Consider the following 22,933-nt stretch of genomic DNA (forward strand, 5'->3'; position numbering starts at 1 on the left):
ATCCTAGCCAGTGCCTCACCTGCCTCTGACCTCACTGCACGTCACTGGTAGAAACAGTTCCCTCCACCTTAGGGACCATCTGCCAGGAATCCCAAATGGTGTCAGATATGGGAAACATTTTCTTAAAAGTAGGAGGGCGAGAGAACGGAATGCCTGGTCTGTCCCATTCCATAGCAACAATATCCGAAATCCTTTTAGGGACCGGAAAAATATTAGTGTAAGTAGGGACCTCTAAATATTTATCCATTTTACACAATTTCTCTGGTGGTATTACAATAGGGTCACAATCATCCAGAGTCGCTAAAACCTCCCGGAGTAACAGACGGAGGTGTTCAAGTTTAAATTTAAAGGCCGTCACATCTGAGTCTGTTTGAGGGAACACATTTCCTGAGTCTGAAAGCTCTCCCTCAGACAGCAATTCCCCTACCCCCAACTCAGAACACTGTGAGGGTACATCGGAGATGGCCAATAAAGCATCAGAGGGCTCAGCATTTACTCTAATACCTGACCTACTGCGCTTACCCTGTAATTCTGGCAGTTTAGATAATACCTCTGTAAGGGTAGTAGACATAACTGCAACCATATCTTGCAGGGTAAAAGAACTAGATGCACTAGAAGTACTTGGCGTCGCTTGAGTGGGCGTTAAAGGTTGTGACACTTGGGGAGAATTGGATGGCATAACCTGATTTTCTTCAGACTGAGAATCATCCTTAGACATACTTTATCACTTAAAATATGTTCTTTGCAATGTAAGGCCCTTTCAGTACGAGGGACACAATGTAAGTGGGGGTTCCACCATGGCTTCTAAACACATAGAGCATTGACTTTCTTCAATGTCAGACATGTTGAACAGGCTAGTAATAACCACAAAAAGTATTGAAAACACTTTATTTAATGAAAAAAACAACAATCTGCGCCTTTAAGAGTAAAAAAAAAGTGTACTATTTTTCCAAAACTGCTTTAAAATGTTATAACTCACAATTTTTGCCAAACAGTCACCATCACTGGTCACTTTAGGGTATATTAAGTAGCAAGTTTAGTATAGTTTTATTCAGCCTGAGGAAACAGTACTTGATACTGAGAAACGCGTTGCTGTGTTTTTAATGTGTTTAAATAAACACTTTTAATATATACAAACTTGCTACACTGCTTTCTTTGGAAATTCTTGTTTGGAGTAACTCCCAAACTGCTGGAGGTGGAACAGTGCCTATCCTGATACCTAACCAACATAGCCTGTTTGGTGACTACCATTTTGGCTTCTGTGAGTCTTTGCCTGAGAGGAGAGTTTACCGGACAACTTTGAGGTTCCGGTCTGCCCAGTTAGCACCACATCTTGGTGCTTTTATACACGTGAGTGCATTTGAGCTACAATTTTATAATTGATACAATATACGGAATTATGCTATGTGGCGCCTTCTCTGCTTCTTTATAGATTAACTCGTTGTGGATGGCCTTATACATCGAGGATAGCTGCCTTACATCCCTATAACCATTGGGGATACCATTGGACTATATTTGGACACCAATATCTATACAGGTTTACTCCTGATTTTTTTTCTATATGCTTGTATGTATATGCACAAGTGATATTCTATTCTGAAATTTTTAATATACTAAGAATTGTGATTATCTACAATTTTGTGCTTTCAGTTACATTGCATATCTAGATAGCGCCCCTATTTTATATTATTGTATATCCCCTATATAGGGTGTATACATATATATATATATATATATATATATATATATATATATATATATATATATATATATATCTAACTCACAATTTTAGCATATAAGTGTCTTATCTTGTAACCTAAGATTGCACCACAAGTAAGGGACAATTAACCCTCTATGTGAAAAAAACATAACCCAAAAAACGTTACCCAAAATAGAATAGCAACCCCCTGCACCTCATCACAGCTCTGCTGTGGCGCCTACCTGCCCTCAGGGGTCTGAGAAATCTCTCTATCACTTCGTTAGGCTATGTCTTTCAGCTTAGGCCCACCGGAGCTGGAGCTTGCTACCTTCATATGAAAATTAACTGCGCATTTGAGGCGCGGAAATAGGCCCCGCCCATCCTATACGATGTCTCTCTGCCTAGTAAAAACCGCTGCAAAGCTGTATAGGAACTAGCCATGTGGGTTCTGTTGAATCCAAAAACACCTAAAAGCCATGTGAAATCCTCCAGTGCCATCAAACATAAAACCGTTTCCTCATCAAAATGTTATGTTACCAGTGTCACCATGCTGCTGTGCTTTGCTGCATTTTTAGCCCATAATATACAGGTCCCAGTAATACCCCTTCACTACATGTAGGATTACTGCTTACCCTTTCCCTCATGGGAACTATGTCAGCCAGTTCTGAAATACCACAGTCTCTCCAGAAAAAAATGACTGAACATACCTCAATGTTTGTAGCATGAAAAACGTTCCCCACACTGAAGCTTCTAAAGTACTCCTCAGCCATTCTGTGGGAACTCCTCTGGATCTTAGTGACAACTGCTAAGATCATCAACCTCCAGGCAGAAATCTTCTACCATCTGCTGCCTGAGGAAAAATAGTACTCACCGGTACCATTTAAAATAAAAAAGTCTTTCTTGAAGAAAATAAAAACTATCCTTTTAACACCTCTTTCACTTTACCTCTTCCTATTACTAGCATAGGCAAAAAGAATGACTGGGGGTGGAGAGAAGGGAGGAGCTATATATATATACAGCTCTGCTGTGGTGCTCTTTGCCACTTCCTGTTAGCAGGAGGATAATATCCCACAAGTAAGGATGAATCCGTGGACTCGTCGTATCTAGTAGAAGAAAAAAACTCTGAAATAACCACAGGAGGTTTATAAACAGAATTTAAATGTTACTAGATTTACAATCAAGAGGACTAGTCTTCTCAATATCCAATATAATCAACACTTCTTCAACAAAGAACAAATGTACTCCATTTTAAATAAATAAGTAGATTTGTTAGTGTCAATATCTGATGAAGGATCTTCTGAATCAGATAAATCCTCATCAGAGAAGGATAATTCAGTATGTTGTCGGTCATTTGAAATTTCATCAACTGAATGAGAAATTTAAAAAAAAGACCTTTACATTTATTAGAAGGCAGGATGGCAGACAAAGCCTTCTGAATATAATCAGAAATATATTCTTATAAATTCACAGGTATATCTTGTACATTAGATGTTAAAAGAATAGCAAAAGGCAATGCATTATTACTGATGGACATATTCTCCATCGCCAAAAACGTCCGGAAACGAAACACTAGCGTCATAGATGATGCAACCTCGTGAAGGACTCGGCACCAACTAAAACGCCGGAAATGACAAATTTGCGTCAACGAACTTAACTTTTGCGCCAAAAAAATCTTGCGCCAAGAATGATGCAATAAATTTTGGCATTTTTGCACCCTCGCGAGCCTAATACTGCCCGCAATTTTTTTAAAAGAGTCAATTTGAAAAAGACTAAACCCCAGGTAAGAAATATTTTTTCTTTAAAAATGCATTTCCAAGATATGAAACTGACAGTCTGCAAAAAAAGAAATATACTGAACCCTGAATCACGGCAAATATAAGTACAATACATATATTTAGAACTTTATATAAATACATAAAGTGCCAAACCATAGCTGAGAGTGTAATGAAAACATACTTACCAAAAAAGACACCCATCCACATATAGCAGATAGCCAAACCAGTACTGAAACAGTTATCAGCAGAGGTAATGGTATATGAGAGTATATCGTTGATCTGAAAAGGGAGGTAGGAGATGAATCTCTACGACTGATAACAGAGAACCTATGAAAAAGATCCCTGTGAGGAAAACCATTGCATTCAATAGGTGATACTCCCTTCACATCCCTCTGACATTCACTGTACTCATAGGAATAGGGCTTCAAAATGCTGAGAAGCGCATATCAACGTAGAAATCTTAGCACAAACTTACTTCACCACCTCTGTAGGAGGCAAAGTTTGTAAAACTGAATTGTGGGTGTGGTGATGGGTGTATTTATAAGTATTTTGAGGTATGGGAAACTTTGCCTCTCCTGGTAGGATTGTATATCCCATACGTCACTAGCTCATGGACTCTTGTCAATTACATGAATTATACAGTGTTTACATGTAATTTTGCCCTTAAATGCCACATTTATACACAGCTACCACTTTTCTGTAAATCGGTCAATGTGTTTGGATAGCCTTCAAGCTTTATATTTGTGATTCTGGTACTGTATAGTTAACCTAACTAGTTTAGCATAATATGAAATAGCTTTCCTGTTTATATACAAACTAGTGGGAAAGCCTGCCCAGAGGGCAGTCTATTGTGGTGACGGAACCACCCTGCCATTTTCAGAAGGGCAATCCTGTGGATTACGAAAATGGCAGGGTGGTGAAAAAATCCATCCAGGTGGATTCTGTCACCACCCATTTTGTTCTCTCCCCCCCCCCCATCTCTTTTGCTCTCTCTCTTCCCCCCCCTCTCTCTTTTGATCTCTCCCCCCCTCTCTCTTTTGATCTCTCTCCCCCCCCCCTCTCTCTTTTGATCTCTCTCCCCCCCCTCTCTCTTTTGATCTCTCTCCCCCCCCCTCTCTCTTTTGATCTCTCTCTCCCCCCCCTCTCTCTTTTGATCTCTCTCCCCCCCCTCTCTCTTTTGATCTCTCTCCCCCCCCTCTCTCTTTTGATCTCTCTCCCCCCCTCTCTCTTTTGATCTCTCTCCCCCCCTCTCTTTTGATCTCTCTCCCCCCCCCTCTCTTTTGATCTCTCCCCCCCCCCTCTCTTTTGATCTCTCTCCCCCCCCCCCTCTTTTGATCTCTCTCCCCCCCCCCCTCTCTTTTGATCTCTCCCCCCCCCTCTCTTTTGATCTCTCTCCCCCCCCTCTCTTTTGATCTCTCCCCCCCCTCTCTTTTGATCTCTCTCCCCCCCCTCTTTTGATCTCTCTCCCCCCCTCTTTTGATCTCTCTCCCCCCTCCCCCCCCTCATACCCCCCCTCTCTTTTGATCTCTCCCCCCCCCTCTTTTGATCTCTCCCCCCACCTCTCTTTTGCTCACTCTTTTGCTCTCCCCCTCCCTCTTTTGCACTCTCCCCCCTCCTTCTCTCTTTTGATCTCTCCCCCCTCCTTCTCTCTTTTGATCTCTCCCCCCTCCTCCTCTCTTTTGATCTCTCCCCCCTCCACCTCTCTTTTGATCTCTCCCCCCTCCTTCTCTCTTTTGATCTCTCCCCCCTCCTTCTCTCTTTTGATCTCTCCCCCCTCCTGCTCTCTTTTGATCTCTCCCCCCTCCTCCTCTCTTTTGATCTCTCCCCCCTCCTTCTCTCTTTTGATCTCTCCCCCCTCCTCCTCTCTTTTGATCTCTCCCCCCTCCTTCTCTCTTTTGATCTCTCCCCCCTCCTTCTCTCTTTTGATCTCTCCCCCCTCCTTCTCTCTTTTGATCTCTCCCCCCTCCTCCTCTCTTTTGATCTCTCCCCCCTCCTTCTCTCTTTTGATCTCTCCCCCCTCCTTCTCTCTTTTGATCTCTCCCCCCTCCTTCTCTCTTTTGATCTCTCCCCCCTCCTTCTCTCTTTTGATCTCTCCCCCCTCCTTCTCTCTTTTGATCTCTCCCCCCTCCTTCTCTCTTTTGATCTCTCCCCCCTCCTTCTCTCTTTTGATCTCTCCCCCCTCCTTCTCTCTTTTGATCTCTCCCCCCTCCTTCTCTCTTTTGATCTCTCCCCCCTCCTTCTCTCTTTTGATCTCTCCCCCCTCCTTCTCTCTTTTGATCTCTCCCCCCTCCTCTCTTTTTTGATCTCTCCCCCCTCCCTCTCTCTTTTGATCTCTCCCCCCTCCCTCTCTCTTTTGCTCTCTCCCCCCCTCTCTTTTGCTCTCTGCCCCTCTCTTTTGCTCTCTCCCCCTCCTCTTTTGCTCTCTCCCCCTCCTCTTTTGCTCTCTCCCGCCTGTCTGTGTGTTAAATAAAAAAAAAAAAAAAAGAAAACTACTGAATAAACAAATCAAAAAGAAAACCTAATCCCTATGAAAATAAAAAAGCCTAACTCGTAAAAATTTAAAAATTAAACCTAAGTTTAAATTAACCTAAATTACAGAAAATAAACTAAATTACCAAAGTTTACAAAATTAAACCCAATCCCTATGAAAATAAAAAGCACCACGAAATAAAAACACCCCCTAATCTAAGAATAAACTGCCAGTAGCCCTTAAAAGGGCTTTTTGCAGGGCATTGCCCCTAGATAAACAGTTTTTTTACAGACAAACAGTAAACCCCTAACAGTAAACCCCCCACCCACCAAACCCCCCAAAATAAAAGAACCTAACACTAAAAAACCTAAACTACCCATTGCCCTGAAAAGGGCATTTGTTTGGGCATTGCCCTTAAAAAGGGCATTTCTTCTGTTAAGTGTGATCAGTCCACGGGTCATCATTACTTCTGGGATATTACTCCTCCCCAACAGGAAGTGCAAGAGGATTCACCCAGCAGAGCTGCATATAGCTCCTCCCCTCTACGTCACTCCCAGTCATTCTCTTGCACCCAACGACTAGATAGGATGTGTGAGAGGACTATGGTGATTATACTTAGTTTTATATCTTCAATCAAAAGTTTGTTATTTTAAAATAGCACCGGAGAGTGTTATTACCTCTCTGGCAGAGTTTGAAGAAGAATCTACCAGAGTTTTGCTATGATTTTAGCCGGAGTAGTTAAGATCATATTGCTGTTCTCGGCCATCTGAGGAGTGAGGTAAACTTCAGATCAGGGGACAGCGGGCAGATGAATCTGCATAGAGGTATGTAGCAGTTTTTATTTTCTGACAATGGAATTGATGAGAAAATCCTGCCATACCGATATAATGTCATGTATGTATACTTTACACTTCAGTATTCTGGGGAATGGTACTTCACTAGAATTACACTGTAAGAAATACATAAAGCTGTTTAATAACTAGAGATTATGTTTAACGTTTTTGCTGGAATGTAAAATCGTTTTCATTTGCTGAGGTACTGTGTGAATAAATGTTTGGGCACTATTTTTCCACTTGGCAGTTGCTTAATCTGTTTTTCTGACAGTTTCTGTTCTCCCTCACTGCTGTGTGTGAGGGGGAGGGGCCGTTTTTTGGCCCTTTTTCTATGCATCAAATATTTCAGTCAGCAACTCATTGTATTCCCTGCATGATCCGGTTCATCTCTACAGAGCTCAGGGGTCTTCAAAACTTATTTTGAGGGAGGTAATTTCTCTCAGCAGAGCTGTGAGAATTATAGTTTGACTGAGATAAAAAACGTTTATTCTGTAATTTGTTTCCTGCTTTCAGAATTTGTTATCTTTGCTAATGGGATTAAACCTTTGCTAAAGTTGTGTTGTTTACAAGGATTGAGGCTATAACTGTTTCAATTTATTAATTTTCAACTGTCATAGATCTTCTGTGCTTCTTAAAGGCACAGTACATTTTAATATTATTCTAATTGAATTGTATTTCCAAGTTGCAAGTTTATTTGCTAGTGTGTTAAACATGTCTGATTCAGAGGATGATACCTGTGTCATTTGTTGCAATGCCAAAGTGGAGCCCAATAGAAATTTATGTACTAACTGTATTGATGCTACTTTAAATAAAAGTCAATCTGTACAAATTGAACAAATTTCACCAAACAACGAGGGGAGAGTTATGCCGACTAACTCGCCTCACGTGTCAGTACCTACATCTCCCGCTCAGAGGGAGGTGCGTGATATTGTAGCGCCGAGTACATCTGGGCGGCCATTACAAATCACATTACAGGATATGGTAAGCGTGATCACTCTGGGGTGAGAACAGAGTGCGCTGATAATATTAGGGTCATGTCAGACACTGCGTCACAGGTGGCAGAACATGAGGACGGAGAACTTCATTCTGTGGGTGACGGTTCTGATCCAAACAGACTGGATTCAGATATTTCAAATTTTAAATTTAAACTGGAAAACCTCCGTGTATTACTAGGGGAGGTGTTAGCGGCTCTGAATGATTGTAACACAGTTGCAATACCAGAGAAAATGTGTAGGTTGGATAAATATTTTGCGGTACCGACGAGTACTGAGGTTTTTCCTATACCTAAGAGACTTACTGAAATTGTTACTAAGGAGTGGGATAGACCCGGTGTGCCGTTCTCACCCCCTCCGATATTTAGAAAAATGTTTCCAATAGACGCCACCACAAGGGACTTATGGCAAACGGTCCCTAAGGTGGAGGGAGCAGTTTCTACCTTAGCTAAGCGTACCACTATCCCGGTGGAGGATAGCTGTGCTTTTTCAGATCCAATGGATAAAAAGTTAGAGGGTTACCTTAAGAAAATGTTTGTTCAACAAGGTTTTATATTGCAACCCCTTGCATGCATTGCGCCGATCACGGCTGCAGCGGCATTCTGGATTGAGTCTCTGGAAGAGAACATTGGTTCAGCTACTCTGGACGACATTACGGACAGGCTTAGAGTCTTTAAACTAGCTAATTCATTCATTTCGGAGGCCGTAGTACATCTTACTAAACTTACGGCGAAGAATTCAGGATTCGCCATTCAGGCACGCAGGGCGCTGTGGCTAAAATCCTGGTCAGCTGATGTTACTTCTAAGTCTAAATTGCTTAATATACCTTTCAAAGGGCAGACCTTATTCGGGCCCGGGTTGAAAGAGATTATCGCTGACATTACAGGAGGTAAAGGCCATGCCCTGCCACAGGACAAAGCCAAAGCCAAGACTAGACAGTCTAATTTTCGTTCCTTTCGTAATTTCAAAGCAGGAGCAGCATCAACTTCCTCTGCACCAAAACAGGAAGGAGCTGTTGCTCGCTACAGACAAGGCTGGAAACCTAACCAGTCCTGGAACAAGGGCAAGCAGACTAGGAAACCTGCTGCTGCCCCTAAAACAGCATGAATTGAGGGCCCCCGATCCGGGATCGGATCTAGTGGGGGGCAGACTTTCTCTCTTCGCCCAGGCTTGGGCAAGAGATGTTCAGGATCCCTGGGCGCTAGAGATAATATCTCAGGGATACCTTCTGGACTTCAAATACTCTCCTCCAAGAGAGAGATTTCATCTGTCAAGATTGTCAACAATCCAGACAAAGAAAGAGGCGTTTCTACGCTGCGTACAAGAGCTCTTGTTAATGGGAGTAATCCATCCAGTTCCACGATCGGAACAGGGACAGGGGTTTTACTCAAATCTGTTTGTGGTTCCCAAAAAAGAGGGAACTTTCAGACCAATCCTGGACTTAAAGATCCTAAACAAATTCCTAAGAGTTCCATCGTTCAAGATGGAGACTATTCGGACAATTTTACCTATGATCCAAGAGGGTCAATACATGACCACTGTAGATTTAAAAGATGCTTACCTTCACATACCGATTCACAAAGATCATTATCGGTACCTAAGGTTTGCCTTCCTAGACAGGCATTACCAGTTTGTGGCTCTTCCATTCGGATTGGCTACAGCTCCAAGAATCTTCACAAAGGTTCTGGGTGCTCTTCTGGCGGTACTAAGACCGCGGGGAATCTCGGTAGCTCCATACCTAGACGACATTCTGATACAAGCTTCAAGCTTTCAAACTGCCAAGTCTCATACAGAGTTAGTGCTGGCATTTCTAAGGTCACATGGATGGAAGGTGAACGAAAAGAAAAGTTCACTCGTTCCACTCACAAGAGTTCCCTTCCTGGGGACTCTTATAGATTCTGTAGAAATGAAGATTTACCTGACAGAGGACAGGCTAACAAGACTTCAAAGTGCTTGCCGCACCCTTCATTCCATTCAACACCCGTCAGTGGCTCAATGCATGGAGGTAATCGGCTTAATGGTAGCGGCAATGGACATAGTACCCTTTGCACGCTTACACCTCAGACCACTGCAACTGTGCATGCTAAGTCAGTGGAATGGGGATTACTCAGACTTATCCCCTTCTCTGAATCAAGAGACCAGAAATTCTCTTCTATGGTGGCTTTCTCGGCCACATCTGTCCAGGGGGATGCCATTCAGCAGACCAGACTGGACAATTGTAACAACAGACGCCAGCCTTCTAGGTTGGGGTGCCGTCTGGAATTCTCTGAAGGCTCAGGGACAATGGAGTCAGGAGGAGAGTCTCCTGCCAATAAACATTCTGGAATTGAGAGCAGTTCTCAATGCCCTCCTGGCTTGCCCCCAGTTGACAACTCGGGGGTTCATCAGGTTTCAGTCGGACAACATCACGACTGTAGCTTACATCAACCATCAGGGAGGGACAAGAAGCTCCCTAGCTATGATGGAAGTATCAAAGATAATTTGCTGGGCAGAGTCTCACTCTTGCCACCTGTCAGCAATCCACATCCCGGGAGTGGAGAACTGGGAGGCGGATTTCTTAAGTCGTCAGACTTTTCATCCGGGGGAGTGGGAACTTCATCCGGAGGTCTTTGCCCAAATACTTCGACGTTGGGGCAAACCAGAGATAGATCTCATGGCGTCTCGACAGAACGCCAAGCTTCCTCGTTACGGGTCCAGATCCAGGGATCCAGGAGCAGTCCTGATAGATGCTCTGACAGCACCTTGGGACTTCAGGATGGCTTACGTGTTTCCACCCTTCCCGTTGCTTCCTCGATTGATTGCCAGAATCAAACAAGAGAGAGCATCAGTGATTCTAATAGCACCTGCGTGGCCACGCAGGACTTGGTATGCAGACCTGGTGGACATGTCATCCTGTCCACCTTGGTCTCTACCTCTGAAACAGGACCTTCTGATACAGGGTCCCTTCAAACATCAAAATCTAACTTCTCTGAAGCTGACTGCTTGGAAATTGAATGCTTGATTTTATCAAGACGTGGATTTTCTGAGTCAGTTATTGATACCTTAATACAGGCTAGGAAACCTGTTACCAGAAAGATTTACCATAAGATATGGCGTAAATACCTATATTGGTGTGAATCCAAAGGTTACTCTTGGAGTAAGGTTAGGATTCCTAGGATATTGTCTTTTCTACAAGAAGGTTTAGAAAAGGGTTTATCTGCTAGTTCATTAAAGGGACAGATCTCAGCTCTGTCCATTCTGTTACACAAACGTCTGTCAGAAGTTCCTGACGTCCAGGCTTTTTGTCAGGCTTTGGCCAGAATTAAGCCTGTGTTTAAAACTGTTGCTCCACCATGGAGTTTAAACCTTGTTCTTAATGTTTTACAGGGCGTTCCGTTTGAACCCCTTCATTCCATTGATATAAAGTTGTTATCTTGGAAAGTTCTATTTTTAATGGCTATTTCCTCGGCTCGAAGAGTCTCTGAATTATCAGCCTTACATTGTGATTCTCCTTATTTGATTTTTCATTCGGATAAGGTAGTCCTGCGTACTAAACCTGGGTTCTTACCTAAGGTAGTTACTAACAGGAATATCAATCAAGAGATTGTTGTTCCTTCTTTATGCCCAAATCCTTCTTCAAAGAAGGAACGTCTACTGCACAACCTGGATGTAGTCCGTGCTCTAAAATTTTACTTACAGGCAACTAAGGAATTTCGACAAACGTCTTCTCTGTTTGTCATTTACTCTGGGCAGAGGAGAGGTCAAAAAGCTTCCGCTACCTCTCTTTCTTTTTGGCTTCGTAGCATAATTCGTTTAGCTTATGAGACTGCTGGACAGCAGCCTCCTGAAAGAATTACAGCTCATTCTACTAGAGCTGTGGCTTCCACTTGGGCCTTCAAGAATGAGGCCTCTGTTGAACAGATTTGCAAGGCTGCAACTTGGTCTTCGCTTCATACTTTTTCCAAATTTTACAAATTTGACACTTTTGCTTCATCGGAGGCTATTTTTGGGAGAAAGGTTCTTCAGGCAGTGGTTCCTTCTGTATAAAGAGCCTGCCTATCCCTCCCGTCATCCGTGTACTTTTGCTTTGGTATTGGTATCCCAGAAGTAATGATGACCCGTGGACTGATCACACTTAACAGAAGAAAACATAATTTATGCTTACCTGATAAATTCCTTTCTTCTGTAGTGTGATCAGTCCACGGCCCGCCCTGTTTTTAAGGCAGGTAAATATTTTTTAATTTATACGCCAGTCACCACTTCACCCTTGGCTTTTCCTTTCTCGTTGGTCCTTGGTCGAATGACTGGGAGTGACGTAGAGGGGAGGAGCTATATGCAGCTCTGCTGGGTGAATCCTCTTGCACTTCCTGTTGGGGAGGAGTAATATCCCAGAAGTAATGATGACCCGTGGACTGATCACACTACAGAAGAAAGGAATTTTTCAAGTAAGCATAAATTATGTTTTTATCTCTTTTACTGCCCATCCCTAAATTAAATAAAACAACAAAGTCTAACCCACAGGTTGCAACTCGCCGTTCCTGAAGTCCGGCAGAGAAGTTCCTGTTCCAGGCGGTGAAGTCTTCTTCCAGACGGCAACCTCTTCTTTCTTCTTCCAGAAACAATCCGGCGCAGAGCGGTGGGCGGAGCTGAAGACCGGCGACCGCGGAGCATGGATGATCCTCTTCGTACGATCGCCGCCGTACCCTGAATAGTGAATTCAAGGTACGCGATTAAAGACTTGGGTTTTTTTTAAGGGTTTTTTGGGGGGAGTATGTTATTTAGATTAGGGATAGGCAGTAAAAGAGCTAAATGCCGTTTAAGGGTAATGTCCAAACAAATGCCCTTTTCAGGGCAATGGGTAATTTAGGTTTTTAAATTAGGTTCTTTTATTTTGGGGGGTTTTGTGGGTGGGTGGGTTTTTTTTTACTGTTATGGGGACAGACTTTTTTTTCTGTAAAAGAGCTGTTTATCTTGGAGCAATGCCCCGTAAAAATCCCTTTTAAGGACTACTGTCAGTTTATTCTTAGATTAGGGGGTGTTTTTATTTGGGGGGGGGCTTTTTTAGTTTCATAGGGATTAGTTTTAATTTTGTAAACTTTGGTAATTTGTTTTTCTTTCATGTAATTAGCAAGAGTCCATGAGCTAGTGACCAATGGGATATACATTCCTACCAGGAGGGGCAAAGTTTCCCAAACCTCAAAATGCCTATAAATACACACCTCACCACACCCACAAATCAGTTTTACAAACTTTGCCTCCTATGGAGGTGGTGAAGTAAGTTTGTGCTAGATTCTACGTTGATATGCGCTCCGCAGCAGGTTGGAGCCCGGTTTTCCTCTCAGCGTGCAGTGAATGTCAGAGGGATGTGAGGAGAGTATTGCCTATTTGAATTCAATGATCTCCTTCTACGGGGTCTATTTCATAGGTTCTCTGTTATCGGTCGTAGAGATTCATCTCTTACCTCCCTTTTCAGATCGACGATATACTCATATATACCATTACCTCTACTGTTTCTCGTTTCAGTACTGGTTTGGCTTTCTACTACTTGTAGATGAGTGTCCTGGGGTAAGTAAGTCTTATTTTCTGTGACACTCTAAGCTATGGTTGGGCACTTTTATATAAAGTTCTAAATATATGTATTCAAACATTTATTTGCCTTGACTCAGGATGTTCAACATTCCTTATTTCAGACAGTCAGTTTCATATTTGGGATAATGCATATGAATTAATCAATTTTTTTCTTACCTTAAAATTTGACTTTTTCCCTGTGGGCTATTAGGCTCACGGGGGCTGAAAATGCTTCATTTTATTGCGTCATTCTTGGCACGGACTTTTTTGGCGCAAAACTTTTTTTCTGTTTCCGGCGTCATACGTGTCGCCGGAAGTGCGTCATTTTTTTTATGTTTTTTGCGCCAAAAGGGTTGGCGTTCCGGATGTGGCGTAATTTTTGGCGCCAAAAGCATTTAGGCGCCAAATAATGTGGGCGTCTTTTTTGGCGCTAAAAAATATGGGCGTCACTATTGTCTCCACATTATTTAAGTCTCATTATTTATTGCTTCTGGTTGCTAGAAGCTTGTTCACTGGCATTTTTTCCCATTCCTGAAACTGTAATTTAAGGAATTTGATCAATTTTGCTTTATATGTTGTTTTTTCTATTACATATTTGCAAGATGTCTCCGTTTGTCCCTGAGTCAGAAGCCACTTCTGGAAAAATGCTTAACTGAGTTTCAGTTCTACCAAAGCTAAGTTAATTTATTTTAAATGTTATAAATGTTTATCTTTAGCTATGGTTTGTAATAAGTTATTATGATATACTTTTACATGCAGATTCCATTAGTATTTATGCTTTATACATTTCCATTCTTAAGTGCAAGAAATGTTTAGAAGATTTATAAGAAATATTTTTTCTGATTAAGGCTATGTCTGACTTCGTGCCTTCTAATACGATTTTTAGGTCTTTTTCACTTCTTTTTTAATTTTTGAAGTTTCAAATGACCAACAACATACTGATTTATCCTTCTCTGATGATGTTTTTTTCTCTTTCAGAAATTCTCTTCATCAGATATTGACACTAAGAAATCTACTTTTTTATATAATTTTTTTATTATTAAAGTACATTTGTTCTTTGTTGAAGAGGTGTTGATTATTTTGGATATTAAGGTAACTAGTTCTTTAAAACTAGCTGACACTATTTCTGCCTTTTTATTCTTCTGTGATTTCAGAGGTTTCTTTCCAATTCCCCATACTAGGGAATGGAATAGGCTGAGAATTTTCTTTTATTTTTAAACTATATTCTTTGTCAGCAGTTAAATTCAATTTGGAGGGTTCTCCAATTTATTGGAGCTATCTCTACTCCTACTAATTATGCTATTGTTTTTATAGCAAAATAGTATTTATTTTCCTTTATATAGTTGTATCTTATTTTTGGAAAATTATTTAGTTTCAGGTACTTTTCTTGGTCCTGTGATATTGCAATTGCTTCATTTTTTCTGTTTACTTTAAGATCAAGTATCAGATTATGATTTATTTTAGCATTGTTAAGGGACAACATTTACTAGACTAGGTGCTGTTGCATTTGTCTTGTTGTTTTGCATTTTGCAAGTCCTCTGTTTTGACTGGTCCTTTAAACTGGACTATCATGCTAATGATTTCATTTGTGTCTTCATTTTATTGAATATATTCGCAAATGAGGGTTAATCTATGTCTTTATCTATTTTAGCTAGAAGAATTCTGTGATTTTTTTAAAAAAAAATAAGAAAATCCATATTTCTTTTGTTCTAAGATAATCAATTATAATTGGATTCAATTCTTAACTGTTACTATGGGCTTCAAGATTGAGTTCTAAGACTAAAACTTTAAGCTTATACTAGTTTGGTTGTTCTTATTAAGGAACGAATCCTGAGTTCTTTCCCAAGTAACATGTTTTTAATTGGGGTTCGAAATTAGCTCCCTAATGTTGCGATGTACGTGCCGTATTCCAGCTTGGCTGGTAAGGGGCAGGTTAAGACTTCTTTGAAATTTATTTGGTTCTATTTTGTCCAAATTTCTTTGATTTTATTCCAGTAAGGCTAACACTTTCTTTCAGTGTGTTTCTGTCCTATATATTTGGATACTGTTGAAGCATGGCTGGGTACCCATGGGGTTCAAGCGCTGCTCAGACCTGGAATCTTCTGGGGTTTTTCTTCCAGTTCCTTTTCCAGGAACTGGGTTTTGGAGTTTTATTCAAACTATTCTGCCTTTTTGTGGTCATTGATAGCATTATTTGTTTTCATTAGATACAATAAATGCATATTCTTCATTTTTCTGTTTTCATTCAGATTATTTCCTGAGGATGCGGAATCTCATATGTTTCACTTGCTCTTCAGGACATAGTTAGAGGATCTTTTTTCAAAAGCTCTTGATTCCTCACGCAAGGGTCACCTTTTTTAGGTTTCCAGATGGTTTATGTCACTATCTTCGTCTCTATCAGACAAGGGACAATTTGTATTGGGTTCCGTCTGTCGGTACCTTTAGTCTCTATTATTTCCTTCAGTTGCTATATATGCATAGAAGTTTTAACAGCATTGGATTCAATTCCCTTTGCTCATTTTCAATGGAAAGATCCTTTCCAGTGTTGTTTCTTCAAGAACATGGTTGGAGGATCAATTAACCAAAAAGTTTGTTGATTCCTCAGACAAGAGTAACCTTTTTTAGATTTCCGGATAGATTCAGTGTCCATGACTCTGTCTCTGTTGGACAGGAGACGTCTGAAATTGGTTTCAGCTTATCGAAACCTTCAGTCTCAATCATTCCCTTCGGTAGCCTTATGCATGGAAATTCTAGGTTCTTATGACTGCTGCATTGGACGTGTTCCCCTTTGCTCATTTTCACATGCGACCTCTTCAGCTCTGTATGCTGAACCAGTGGTGCCGGGATTATACAGAAATATCTCATTTAATATCTTTAAAACTGATTGTTCGACACCCTCTGACGTGGTACAGACCACCATCGTTTAGTTCAGGGGGCTTCTTTTTTTCTTCCAACCTGGACTGTGATCTCAACAGATGCAAGTCTGACAGGTTGGGGAGCTGTATGGGGGTTTCTGACAGCACAAGGGGTTTGGGAAATCTCAGGAGGTGAGATTACCAATCAATATTTTGGAACTCCGTGCAATTTTCAGAGCTCTTCAGTCATGGCCTCTTCTAAAGAGAGAATCGTTCATTTGTTTTCAGACAGACAATGTCACAACTGTGGCATATATCAATCATCAAGGAGGGACTCACAGTCCTCTGGCTATGAAGAAGTATCTCGAATACTGGTATGGGCGTAATCCAGCTCCTGTCTAATTCTCTGCGGCTCATATCCCAGGTATTGACAATTGGAAAGCGGATTATCTCAGTCGCCAAACGTTACATCCGGGTGAGTGGTCTCTTCACCCAGAGGTGTTTCTTCAGATTGTTCAAATGTGGGGACTTCCAGAAATAGATCTGATGGCTTCTCATCTAAACAAGAAACTTCCCAGGTATCTGTCCAGATCCAGGGATCCTCAGGCGGAAGCAGTGGATGCATTGTCACTTCCTTGGAAGTATCATCCTGCCTATATCTTTCCGCCTCTAGTTCTTCTTCCACGAGTAATCTCCAAGATTCTGAAGGAATGCTAGTTTTTTCTGCTGGTAGCTCCAGCATGGTCTCACAGGTTTTGGTATACGTATCTTGTCCGCATGGCTTCTTCCCTTAAGACCAGACCAGACCTTCTGTCACAAGGTCCTTTTTTACCATCAGGATCTCAAATCCTTAAATTTAAAGGTATGGAGATTGAACGCTTGATTCTTAGTCAAAGAGGTTTCTCTGACTCTGTGATTAATACTATGTTACAGGCTCGTAGACCTGTATCTAGGAAGATATATTTTCGAGTCTGGAAGACTTACATTTCTTGGTGTCTTTCTCATCATTTTTCCTGGCATTCTTTTAGAATTCCGAGAATTTTTCAGTTTCTTCAGGATGGTTTGGATAAAGGTTTGTCTGCAAGTTCCTTGAAAGGACAAATCTCTGCTCTTTCTGTTCTTTTTCACAGAAAGATTGCTAATCTTCCTGATATTCATTGTTTTGTACAAGCTTTGGTTCGTATAAAACCTGTTATTAAGTCAATTTCTCCTCCTTGGAGTTTGAATTTGGTTCTGGGGGCTCTTCAAGCTCTTCCGTTTGAACCTATGCATTCACTGGACATTAAATTACTTTCTTGGAAAGATTTGTTTTCTTTTGGCCATCTCTTCTGCTAGAAGAGTTTCTGAATTATCTGCTCTTTCTTGTGAGTCTCCTTTTCTGATTTTCCATCAGGATTAGGCGGTGTTGCGAACTTCTTTTAAATTTTTACTTAAGGTTGTGAATTCTAACAACATTAGTAGAGAAATTGTGGTTCCTTCATTATGTCCTAATCCTAAGAATTCTAAGGAGAGATCATTGCATTCTTTGGATGTAGTTAGAGCTTTGAAATATTATGTTGAAGCTACTAAGAATTTCCGAAAGACTTCTAGTCTATTTGTTATCTTTTCCGGTTCTAGGAAAGGTCAGAAGGCCTCTGCCATTTCTTTGGCATCTTGGTTGAAATCTTTAATTCATCATGCTTATGTCGAGTCAGGTAAATCTCCGCCTCAAAGGATTACAGCTCATTCTACTAGGTCAGTTTCTACTTCCTGGGCGTTTAGGAATGTAGCTTCGATTGATCAGATTTGCAAAGCAGCAACTTGGTCTTCTTTGCATACTTTTACTAAATTCTACCATTTTGATGTGTATTCTTCTTCTGAAGCAGTTTTTGGTAGATAAATACTTCAGGCAGCTGTTTCAGTTTGATTCTTCTGCTTATAATTTCAGTTTTCTTCATTATAAGATTTAAACTTTATTTTGGGTGTGGATTATTTTTCAGCGGAATTGGCTGTCTTTATTTTATCCCTCCCTCTCTAGTGACTCTTGCGTGGAAGATCCACATCTTGGGTAGTCATTATCCCATACGTCACTAGCTCATGGACTCTTGCTAATTACATGAAAGAAAACATCATTTATGTAAGAACTTACCTGATAAATTCATTTCTTTCATATTAGCAAGAGTCCATGAGGCCCACCCTTTTTTGTGGTGGTTATGATTTTTTTGTATAAAGCACAATTATTCCAATTCCTTGTTTTTTTATGCTTTCGCACTTTTTTCTTATCACCCCACTTCTTGGCTATTCGTTAAACTGAATTGTGGGTGTGGTGAGGGGTGTATTTATAGGCATTTTGAGGTTTGGGAAACGTTGCCCCTCCTGGTAGGAATGTATATCCCATACGTCACTAGCTCATGGACTCTTGCTAATATGAAAGAAATTAATTTATCAGGTAAGTTCTTACATAAATTATGTTTTTTATTTTCTGTAATGTTGGCCATTTTTTGTAATCTTAGCTTTTTTTGTAACTTTAGTATTTTTTAGTTTAGATAATTAGTGTTAATTTAGGGGGTGTTAGGTTAGGGGGCTTAGTAATTTAGTTATTTGCGTTGTGGGTTTTTGTGGTTTAGGGGTTAATAGGGTAAATAGGTTTATTGCGATGTGGGGGTTTTGCGGTTTAGGGGTTAATAGGGTAATTACGTTTATTGCGATGTGTGGGTTTTGCGGTTTAGGAGTTAATAGGGTAATTAGGTTTATTGCGATGTGGATGGTCGACGGTTAAGGGATTAAGGGGGTTTACTTATTTTGTGATGTGTCTGTTTGCGGTGATGGTGTTAATACTTCGTGTGGGAGGTTTGTTATTTTTTTTGTAATGCTCCGTTTGCCTTCGCTGTATCCCGGTGGATTCCGAAAATGGCAGGGTGGTGAAAGAATCCTCCTTCGGTGTCTTCATTTACCACCCTGACATTTTCGGAATTCACCTGGATGCAGCTTTGCCGCATCCAAGTGAATTATTTTGGCTGCGCGTGCAGCCAACATTCTGTTGGCTGCCGCGCGCTGCCAACATTCCATTGAGGATGAGTGCGCAACTGCCGACTGACATTACAAACGCAATTATAGTATAGATTCTTACCTTGTATCAAGCTTATATTCTGTAAGCTTGCACTTAAGTTCATGCTTAGTCATCCTATTGACAGCCCCGTTGGCTATAGCAATTTCTTTATACACAGGGTCACTGAAGTCACTGGCACAAGTAACGGATGAAATTGCTTTGTCCTCCTGACAATCAAGCCTACTGCTCTGATTCCCCTGCAAAGAGAAAATATACATTTTAGTCATGTCACTTTATATGACAAATAATAAAAAAATTTAAATGAACAAATATTAACTTTTATATGCACTGGGAAAATTAGTGTGATTTACATACATAAATACATACATACAGTGGATATAAAAAGTCTACACACCCCTGTTAAAATGTCAGGTTTCTGTGATGTAAAAAAATGAGACAAAGATAAATCATTTCAGAACTTTTTCCACCTTTAATGTCACCTATAAACTGTAAAACTCAATTGAAAAACAAACTGAAATCTTTTAGGTGGAGGGAACAAAAACTAAAAAAATGTGGTTGCATAAGTGTGCACACCCTCTTGTAACTGGGGTTGTAGCTGTGTTCAGAATGAAGCAATCACATTCAAAATCATGTTAAATAGAAGTCAGCATACACCTGCCATCAGGTGTGTATATTTTTATTTCAATCATAACAGTGATGAATCCACCCTAGGATTTAGGGGTTTGGAAAAAGTGCAACTGAATGAATGAGGTGGTAACGGACAATTTATTGTTACAAAAGGAGTGTAAGTGGATATATAATCTAGGCTCCTTGAAGCCTTAAAGGCATGGATGAGGAAATTAACTTTGCCCCCTTTCTAGGTGATTAAAGTATTTCTGTCCAATTTTTAGCAAACTCACTTTGACCTAAATGGTCAGACTATATGAAAGTTTATAACAAAGAATTAACTGCATGATTCATAATTATTCAAAAGAAATAGATGTCTTTTTTTGTTTTGTTTTTTGGGGTATTTTGTTCTCTCAGTATCCGTTTTGTAAGGAAATTAATCTCTTTACAAATACTGTTTAGGTTTGACAATACTGGTATTAATCCTAATACTATTCTGTTAACTGCTAAAAGGACGATTATAATAATGAAGGATAACCTTGTTCTTTACTTATCCTTTATTGAAAAATATTTATTACTCACTGGTGTTGAAACCTCACTTTGTAACTTTGATATTAATTTTGAACTTGATTTTGTATATACTAAACAAACTGCCAATGGAGGTGCCTTTAATAAATAAAATTTAAAATTTGAATTCTAAAATGAATTTTATAACCAACAGCTTAAGTAAATAGCCACTATTATGCCACATAGCGATATGTATATAGTTTTTGCCATATAAATATAAACAAATAAATACGTTTATTTATCAAACGCTTCAATTTTCACTTGGAGGCGGAGAAGTTATGCTAATAAAAAGCGTCACCTAATAGTGACGTCAATAGCCATTGCCGGAAGAAGCCCCATGCTGTGAGGGGTGAAACGTACGTAGCAGGAGAGGCAGCTACATGTGTCCGTTAACGGAGTACATTTTGATTGCTACCTCCAGGGAACCTGCCAAGTATTGCGGTGAAGTTTTGCAACAATCATCTTCCAACTTGCTTGAACGGTAAACGTATTAGCACGACAAACGTATTGGTAACAGGCAACCGGCCTCCCAGCCACGGAGCTAGTTGTGATATTGTCAGGAGGGTTAGGTAAGTGGATTACCAATATCTTTATCAGCAGTACCGCTTGAGGGATATCGTATCCTGGATATTCAAGGGTGAGAATTTTCACTTTCTTTGTACTAACCCTGGCTATAATAGCATCCGCTTTGCATGGACTGACTTAACATTGCTGGGGGAGACTGCACTGTTAGCTTTCTGCTTCTTGTCGACTGCTTTGTTGATTAATTACTTTGCAATTACAACGGCTGCTTTCTTTGCTTGCAAATTTACTCCCTATAATGGTAACAAGGGATTGCTTACTTATGAACTTTTTTGTTGCATTTGAACTTTATATTACCGCAACTGGAAACTAACAATATCTTAAGATTCATGGCCTTTTGAGAGCTCTGAATATTTAACAACATTTCCTTTTTTTTTTTTAAAGGGTACCCTTGGAGCAGTTCTTACACTGTTATTATTACCTCCGTTATGGACATCATAACTTTATTGCTATAGTGGCTCTTTTCAGTGTTTGAGATATTATGATTTTGTTGTGTTATATTTGGTTATTAAAAATATTATTTTCTTGCAATAAAGGGTGATTCCTCTCTGATTTAACATTGTAGTACTAACGGTATTGTGCTAGATAGTGTGGTCTGTTGGGGCAGAGATGTCAGGGATGTGTTTTACCCTGCACTCCTGCTTCATATTTCTTTTTCAGATAGATATATACACACATATACATATAAATAACATAATTTATGCTTACCTGATAAATTCCTTTCTTCTGTTGTGTGATCAGTCCACGGGTCATCATTACTTCTGGGATATAACTCCTCCCCAACAGGAAATGCAAGAGGATTCACCCAGCAGAGCTGCATATAGCTCCTCCCCTCTACGTCAGTCCCAGTCATTCGACCAAGAATCAACGAGAAAGGAGTAACCAGGGGTGAAGTGGTGACTGGAGTATAATTTAAAAGATATTTACCTGCCTTAAAAACAGGGCGGGCCGTGGACTGATCACACAACAGAAGAAAGGAATTTATCAGGTAAGCATAAATTATGTTTTCTTCTGTTATGTGTGATCAGTCCACGGGTCATCATTACTTCTGGGATACCAATACCAAAGCAAAAGTACACGGATGACGGGAGGGATAGGCAGGATCATTATACAGAAGGAACCACTGCCTGAAGAACCTTTCTCCCAAAAATAGCCTCCGAAGAAGCAAAAGTGTCAAATTTGTAAAATTTGGAAAAAGTATGAAGCGAAGACCAAGTTGCAGCCTTGCAAATCTGTTCAACAGAGGCCTCATTCTTAAAGGCCCAAGTGGAAGCCACAGCTCTAGTGGAGTGAGCTGTAATTCTTTCAGGAGGCTGCTGTCCAGCAGTCTCATAGGCTAAACGTATTATGCTACGAAGCCAAAAAGAGAGAGAGGTAGTAGAAGCTTTTTGACCTCTCCTCTGTCCAGAATAAACGACAAACAGGGAAGAAGTTTGGCGAAAATCTTTAGTTGCCTGCAAGTAGAACTTGAGGGCACGAACTACATCCAGATTGTGTAGAAGACGTTCCTTCTTTGAAGAAGGATTTGGGCACAAGGATGGAACAACAATCTCTTGATTGATGTTCCTGTTAGTGACTACCTTAGGTAAGAACCCAGGTTTAGTACGCAGAACTACCTTGTCTGAGTGAAAAATCAGATAAGGAGAATCACAATGTAAGGCTGATAACTCAGAGACTCTTCGAGCCGAGGAAATAGCCATTAAAAACAGAACTTTCCAAGATAACAATTTTATATCAATGGAATGAAGGGGTTCAAACGGAATACCCTGTAAAACGTTAAGAACTAAGTTTAAACTCCATGGCGGAGCAACAGCTTTAAACACAGGCTTGATCCTAGCTAAAGCCTGACAAAAGGCCTGGACGTCTGGATTTTCTGACAGACGCCTGTGTAACAAGATGGACAGAGCTGAAATCTGTCCCTTTAATGAACTAGCTGATAAACCCTTTTCTAAACCTTT

The 22,933-nt window shown here is 40.5% G+C and overlaps 1 protein-coding gene across 1 annotated transcript in view; it reads right to left on the reverse strand.

The window, feature by feature from the left end:
• ERI1 (exoribonuclease 1) overlaps positions 1-19,452 on the reverse strand; it is a 268,488-nt gene extending 249,036 nt beyond the window's left edge. Inside the window, exon 1 of the mRNA XM_053703189.1 lies at positions 19,281-19,452. Coding sequence (XP_053559164.1) covers positions 19,281-19,333 — 53 coding nt within the window. The 5' untranslated portion in view covers positions 19,334-19,452. The remainder of the gene's footprint in view (positions 1-19,280) is intronic.
• Positions 19,453-22,933: the final 3,481 nt, after the last annotated feature.

This window comes from Bombina bombina, chromosome 2, assembly GCF_027579735.1.
Source record: "Bombina bombina isolate aBomBom1 chromosome 2, aBomBom1.pri, whole genome shotgun sequence".
In the NCBI taxonomy this organism is placed as follows: domain Eukaryota; kingdom Metazoa; phylum Chordata; class Amphibia; order Anura; family Bombinatoridae; genus Bombina; species Bombina bombina.